At 39.3% G+C, this 7725-nt stretch overlaps 1 protein-coding gene across 1 annotated transcript in view; it reads right to left on the bottom strand.

Annotated features, from left to right (window-relative positions):
• Window positions 1–437: 437 nt before the first annotated feature.
• EBF2 (EBF transcription factor 2) overlaps window positions 438–7725 on the bottom strand; it is a 142275-nt gene continuing 134987 nt past the window's right edge. The window contains exon 17 of the mRNA XM_013954424.2: window positions 438–554. Coding sequence (XP_013809878.1) covers window positions 523–554 — 32 coding nt within the window. The 3' untranslated portion in view covers window positions 438–522. The remainder of the gene's footprint in view (window positions 555–7725) is intronic.

Raw genomic sequence — 7725 nt, 5'->3', positions numbered from 1 at the left:
TTGTTGATTTTTTTTTTCTGCATAAACTAAATCGGTATCTGAAAGGCTCCATAGAAAATAGAAACTTCAACTTTTTTCCCCTACAAAGTAAAACAAATTATTGTATCCAAAATATCAAACTTGAATCATTTTGCCAATTTCTTTCTCCTTTTAATATTTTACAAATCTTAGGAACGTTTCATGTCTTTCAAGAAAGACTTTGCATTTATGATTCCATCCTGCCAACTGTTGTTCATCCTGGCTCTTGGCTGATTCTTCGTTCACAATGTTTTAGGAGTTGATGTGGTTGTGTCAGAAATACGAAACAGGTAAAAGATGCAGACTTCTATCTTGTCCAATCCATAAAAAATGTTCCTTTTTTTTTTTTTTCCTGGGCCTGGCTTTCCCCCAAAAAAAGAGCTTGTAGTGCTATTTTTTTTTTCTTTTTAATGGTCCATCACAATAAGTAGTTTTGTGCTGTAAAAGAAAAATGAAAAAAAGAGGAAAAAAGGGAAGAGGGAGAGGAGCAAAGCTGCCTCTTCCTTACATTGGGGGAACGACAAGACCAGTCATGGCTGAAAAAGAAAATTGACAGAGATGAAATTCTGGCAGATTTTTATGGAACAAAATATATTTTTTCACCCTTCTGTGAGCAGTCAAATATTACAGGCTAAGTTATTACATTAAAAGACCTTCAGTTTTTTTTAATGTTTTTATGTTTAGTGAGAAGAACTAACATTGTGAGACTGACAACGATCACACACAATGGACAATCTGCTATTTCTTAGTAAATTCACCAAAAGCCCAGCTGTCTGGGGTTCTTAAATGCATAAAGGAGATAGTGGATTAATTCAAATCTCAGGACAATTTTCAGAAATGCCTAATGATTTTTTGGGTGCTCAACTTCTGAGACATCTTGGAGATGGACATTGCTCAGAACTATCCCCAAAAATTCAGACTTCTCATGCTTTCTTGAGCTGAATACTCAAAATCATTCTGGAAAATCAGGATCAAGCAGGGTCTTCAGTTTCCCGCTCGGCCTGCTAATTTGCTTGCAGAAAGGGTTATGTTGTGAGTAAGGAAGGGTGACGTGAAAGCAAATGGGAATTCGCCCATGAACTGCTAACGGGACCTAGCCATAGAATTACAAGTCCCAATTCATTGGACAATGACCGGAGCTAGGTTTTGCTAATTTAGTTTCAGTGGAAATAATGGACCAGCCTCTCTTTCTCGCTTGGTTTACCCCATATGTCTGAATCACTGTAGTCTTACCTGGCACATTCCCAGAACACTGGGCTTATGTAAATTATTTATTAGTCACTCTCACTGCCTTTAATTGCAGCTATATTCCTCATAACTGACAACAGGAACATTTGAAGCTGCCTGGAACTGGTCCTGTTCCCAAAGGTTTTGAGGGGTAAGTTAAGTTTATACGTATTTATATAACAAATGAGTGAGTCATATTTTCAAAGGGGCCTCAGTGCAGCGCAAGGTCCTAATCCTGCAAAGATTTATGTTCACTGAAATTTGTGGGATTATTCATGTGTTTAAAGCCCTGTCCTCTGAGAATTAATTTCACCCTTATGTTCATAGTGTTTAAAAAAATGCTCAGGGCAAGATCCTCAGCTAAGATGACTTTTATTGGAGCTGTGTTGATTTTAACCAACTGTGGATATGGTCTATGATTTAATACAATAGGAAAATAAATATTTTTGTATTTTGTAACTGACTAGGGCTAAAAGTCCCTGCCAATTTTGGCAGATGGCTGAAACAGAAAGTGAAACTGACCGGCCTGAAATCAAGTAGCTACTTTTTTTAATTGCTTAGGCATTTGCTAGCATTTTTCAAACAGGGATATTATAAGGCAATTTGCCTACGCTAAATAAGGTAGGTAAATATTCATGTGGTTGTTTTGCAGGGAGAGGGACAGGCAGGCAAACAGACAAGGCATTCGAAGAAGAGAGATTTTCTGATAGCACTAATGAGGCGCTTCTCTCCTTCTCCCCATCCCCAAAACCAGAAAATGATCCTAATTTCCTTGAGGTTTGGTAGTGTTCCAGCCTGGCACTGGAGAGCCTTCTCCCTGTGCATTAACCACACACCCGCCTTTCTGTCCTCTAAAAAAGAAAACATAATTTTAGTCTCAGACTGATGCCCCCTTCCAGATTCTGCTGGACTGGTAGAAGATATAAACTGCCCTCAGCTGCTCACCGCCACCCCAAGGTTTCCCAATGGAGCAGTCTGTGCAAGCACTTCCTAATTTGCCTCCAGCAAAATCAGCCAGGTTAGCTCAAAGAGTTTAAATTGTTTGTCTGAGGTAACCCGGCTGGGTTTTTTGCCTGAAGCGAATAAAGGAGCACCTACACAAACTGTGTGCCTGGCCGGCCCGTACGTGTGCTAATCTTTTCTGCTGGCATAGCCAGATACAGTGACAGACTCTATACAGAGCTGTTAAGATTGTCTGTGCAGAGAAGCAGCAGACAGTCTTAACCTCGTATAGCTAAAGTGGTTTAATTTGAAACATACAGGGGCTGTTGCCAGTGTAGTTTAAAACCTATTCCCAAGGGGGATAAGCCATACTGGCATAAAAGCTTTTTCTGATACTACTCTTATCAGCGTTATTTTCTTTCTCTTAATCTAGGAAAACTTCCAGCAGAGCTAAGGAAAGACCAAGCATGAGTCTCTTCCACCTCTCTTCAAAAATATATTAAGGGTATTTGTAGATGCAGCGTTTTGGAAAATTTAAGTTGGGGGGAAAAGTACATTTGTACTGTATAATTAAAGAGTTTATGTTAGCTAGCAGTCCTGAACTTGGACTATTGAGAGCAACAAAAAAACCTACCACCTACAATCAGCAGGAGTATGCTGTTACTTCTGGGGTTCTGATCCCTCTTTTGCCACCTTTTCTAAAATCCTTTCCTCCTGAGCCCACCCCTTCTTTCCTCTCCTTACTTTTGCCCCCCAAAAAAAGTCTGTTTTGTTATTCCAGGTTCTAAGTGCTCCAGATTAGAGATACTCCTCAGAGCTTGTTAGGACGGAATCTGCCAGTGGGGAAATTCAGGTAACGCTGTAACACAGAAAGGATGGGCAAAGCCTTATCATTTCCACGGCATTTCATCGGAATTTTGCAGCTTCACCTCTTTCTGCAACAACGAACAAGTAGGCTGAGGAATATTGGCTGGAATCCTCACCTGTTTTTCAACAGCACACGTAAATGCTTTGCTCTGTGGTTCTCTCTTTTTACATACCCTCAGCTGTCCATTTCTACCCACCTCCACTCCCCTTTGGGGCTACACTGTCAAAAGCCTATTCCCAGCCTGTATCGCTTTTTATTGAATGTTTGTGAGGTTTGGATTAAGGTCTTACACTGCTAGCAAAGCTGTAATTATTTTTGCCTGTATTACTATATATTGAATCGATGTAACTTTTCAATAAAGGTGGTTCAATGCAGGACACTCCCTGATGAGTTGGGAATATAGAAACCACAGTCATTATCCCAGAGGGTTTTTTTTTTTCTTGGAGGGAAATGGAAAAAGAATTAGAGATGAGCCTTATTGTATTAACCTTGACAGCTTGCAATTATCAACTGAAACACTTGATTAAAATTGTCACAAGGTTGGAGAATTTTTTTATAAATAAATAATCAAACATGGATAGTACCCAGATGCTATGGTGATAGGCACCTTTAATGGGTGTAATTAATAATGATCATAAGCCTGGTGTATAGGAGAGGTTCCTGAATATGCTGTCTTGCTTTGCTGTGAAAAAGAATTCTGTGCAATTCATACAGTCATTTGGTAAGAACTGGCAAAGGGCTCAATGCTATATTAACCTGTACACACATGCACACTCACACCCCTATGGCTGGTGGTTCTGAGGTGTCTAGCTTGTGACCTGTTTTAAAGAGGATGCTTTCTAGAGAAGATGAACACTGAGTATTTTCAGTCATTTTCATATTAAATGTCTTGATCTTTCATTTGGTTATATCACCCTGATTTTTCTTCTTTTGCCACTAAGGTTCCAGAAAGCTCTGATCATATTTCTCTACAGCTCTTAGAAGAGGAAGATAAAGTGCTGCAGATGTGCTACTATGAGCATCTTAGATGAAGCCTCCTACCATTTGCAATGTCACAAACATTTCTACGCACAAACTGTCCTGGATATAAAGGCAGGTTTGTATGGTGCAAGCCACTGAGCTGTTGGTACCAGAGCTAGCTGGTGTGCAATTTGGTCTAATAAAAGATAAAACTTATGCTTGCAGGCCTCACTTTATTGATATCTTTGGACTCCCATCATGACTAGACCTGGAAACTACCATCACCACTAGAATACGTGGGGCTTTACTTTCAATATTAAAACCAGGGAGATATTGTAAAACAATGCACCTTTATTATCTCCTTCTCTAATTGCTGCAGGAAGTCTTATGTAACAAATCAACTGAAAAGGACAGAAGAAAGAAAGGATTTTCAGAAGAAAACACAGCTGGCTTTTATTTAAAGCAAGCAGAAAACATCAGTGCCTTGCATGAAAGGCACCATCATCCTTTATACTAGAATGTAAGTAAACTAAAATCCTTCCTTGAAGGAGCTTGGAAGATAGTTCCACACAAGACACTAAAAAGTAGCCAAAAGTTTCAAATATTTCTTTTTCATAAATAATTTCCTCCCCCCCACCACCATAGGAAATGAAGAAAAATCCTTGCAAAAATCCTTCAATATTTGTTTGGAAGATATTTATCCATCCATCCCTGATTTGTCTAATCACAGACAGGTAAGATATTTTTAAATTACTGGTGTTTTTGTCTCTTTTAGATGATAAGCAGGTTAAAACATGTAACATTTTTAAAGAATCAAAGTCTTTGATAGCTAAGAGATGGAGGAGAAGTTAACGTGGCCTTATCTATTGAGTTGTATTATGGTAGTTATATATCTCACCATTATGCTAAGTTGTATGCGTACAAAAGGCTGCCTGAACACTTAGTATGATTTAGTTCAAGTTAATTAGGAACAGCCTTAAAACCAAAAAATGTCTTTGCAAAGTCATATGCATTAGCTTAATAATTAAAGGGCACAGGAATGTATAGCCCCCCTGCAGTTATGTATTTTTCCAGATCCATTAGAAAGTGGCTAAGCTTTTAACCGCAAAGCAAAGGTCAGGGTCCAATCTCTGTCACAACCAACTTTTTTTGTTTTCTTTTGTGTTTTTGTGATTATATCTGTCCTGAATACTTTCTCCCATAAATAAAAGAGGCCAATTTTTGTTTCCTCTCATTAAAAATGGAGCTCATCTAGCCCACATGAGCCTATGACATATGATAAGCTAGTGAAATTAACATCCCAATCATCAAATGAAAAATGAGTAATTAATAGTAACAGGAGAGATTTCTGTTTAGTTAAGTACTAACAACAAATTTTAGATATCTCTTAAGAGTTTCTTTGTTTTGAGGTAAAGTGTGCCTGATGCATCTCAGCCAAGAAGCTGGGAGAAAAATGTACTTGATCCTTCCTATATATCAGATGACAAATACATATTGTTCATATATATTGACAGCATATATATATGATTTGCAACTATTAGCATACCTAAAGCTCTGCCTAGGTTCTGGACTCAGGATTTAGACAGAAGCATATTGCTGAACATTCCTAGCATGAAAATGCCCACGTAGTTTTACCTGGCTAGAATCTGTCTTAAGAGTTATTCTAAAATGCTGTAAAAGTGTTGACTGGAGCCAGGCTTTGAAAAAGAACGGTGGCTCAGGCACTGGCCTGGTAACAATCAGGAGCCTTTGCTCCGTAAATGTGATCCAGTCATGTCATCTGAGTCCCATCCTTTACATACTTTTCAGAGCAACTATTTTCTCATTACCTACATGTACAGTATTTAATGCAAGAGGACCAGAATGCCCAGTGCTGTTGACACCCCAGACTGTGTCAAGACAAGATACTAATAATCAGGGTCTTCAACTCAAATACCTGTATTTCTTTAGGGAATAGTGCAGATGTCCCCTTTGTTAAATTGAGGCTGTTCCTAAGAGTATCAGACTTCAGTGCCTTTTGGATTGGCTAGGATCCTGATGGTTAATGGAACATCTGACCTTCTGGGGCTTGCCTGCTATTCCTTGTAACTGAGCTTGCATTTTTATCTTGAGATGTGCTGAGCTGGCCAAAGGTAATCTGGGCAGTCAGCGGTCCATGCTGTTCCAGCAGTTTCCAATTTGCTTGCATTTCCCATCAGCTGCCTTACATCTGAGATGAGTTGATTAGGCATTTGTGTACTTATCATGCCATGTTGCGTCACGTCACATTATATCTTCCCAGTGCCTTTTTTAAACTGCCTTGACGTATGACACGAACTGAGCACACAATTGTTCTGATCAGGATCACCTGCTCTCAATTTGGAGAGCATATAGAACTGAGTGGTGTCCAGTATGGATTGCTGCTTGTTCTCTACCTATCATGTCCTGTTACATTGTAAGAATGTATAGCAGATGGCAGGTGAAAGAGGTAAGCAAGAACACATGGCACAAGATGGGGTTATCTGAGGGTATTCCATGTCTTGGGTGCATTGTGCAGCCCAAAGCTGAAAGCCAATAGATACAAGAAGTTTCATGCCTGGCTTTGAGTTACAATATATTTTCTATAAGCTATTCTCCTGTATCCAGCACCTTTATCCACAAGAACTTCCCCCAAATACAGTCCTGAACAAAAACTTCTACCCCTACTGTAAGCTCTAAAAACTCTCAGGAATGATGGGAATGCTAGTCTGAGGATGAAGCTTGAAGAGCTCTGTGTGTTTAAACTAGTTTTTACCCAGGCTAAAGACTGCTATGATTAACTTAACTGGAAGCTTTATTCTAGCATTTTGTTGCTGCTTCTAAGTAGACTGGCATGCCCTGAGGTGCTGGTAATATATCTAATATTCTCATTGCAAGAGGATGCAATAAGTATGATGGAGCCTATATCACCAGGAAACTTTCACCTTTAAATAACAGATGCACCCAGAGTGCGCTGCAAACATTACATTTGCAAAAATCCTTGCTGGGGAGACATTTTCCCTATATTATGGGTGGGGAAATTGAGAGGTAGTGTCAAAACATCTGTCTGATGTGCAGGGGGAAAGAGTCTGCATGTACTTACTGCTTGTTCTGCGCTTTCAGTGTTTTATCTCTATGGGGACCGAAAGCTCATTGAAATTTTTTGAGAAGAATCCTACTTAACATTATATTTACTGAGGCCTAAGTTAGAAAAGAAATAATAACAAAAATTACATTACCAGTTTGCCTGTTCTTAGCTTATAATACAGGGCAATGGCATAGCAATGGAGATTACCAAACCCCCATTGCTGCAGCACAGTAAGTCCATTCAAGAAGCCTCTCTGGGACACTCCTGTTGACTTTCTGACCACATCTGTCTGTCAACACTGTGGGAACGTTAATTTGGATATCAGGCTTTGTGTATCTGGATCCTTTCCAAAGCATGTGCTCCCCAGCTTGCATCAATTTAAATATTTCAGTTGAAAAAAAAATCACATCTATGGCTGAAATAGTTAAATAGTTACAAAGACCAGGCATAAAGAACCTTGGACAGACACGTTCAACTCTGAGAAGCAACTACCATCTTTGCTGTGACCCACATCTGATGCTGTTTGTTGTTGTGGTCCAACTGACACGTCCCATTGTACTAGGCAGTGTGCCTACTGACAGCTTGTCTAAATGACAGTTGCAGCTATATCACTATATTTATGTAA

Source organism: Apteryx mantelli, chromosome 29 (assembly GCF_036417845.1).
Source record: "Apteryx mantelli isolate bAptMan1 chromosome 29, bAptMan1.hap1, whole genome shotgun sequence".
In the NCBI taxonomy this organism is placed as follows: Eukaryota; Metazoa; Chordata; class Aves; order Apterygiformes; family Apterygidae; genus Apteryx; species Apteryx mantelli.
This window is presented reverse-complemented; position numbering and strand designations above follow the sequence as displayed.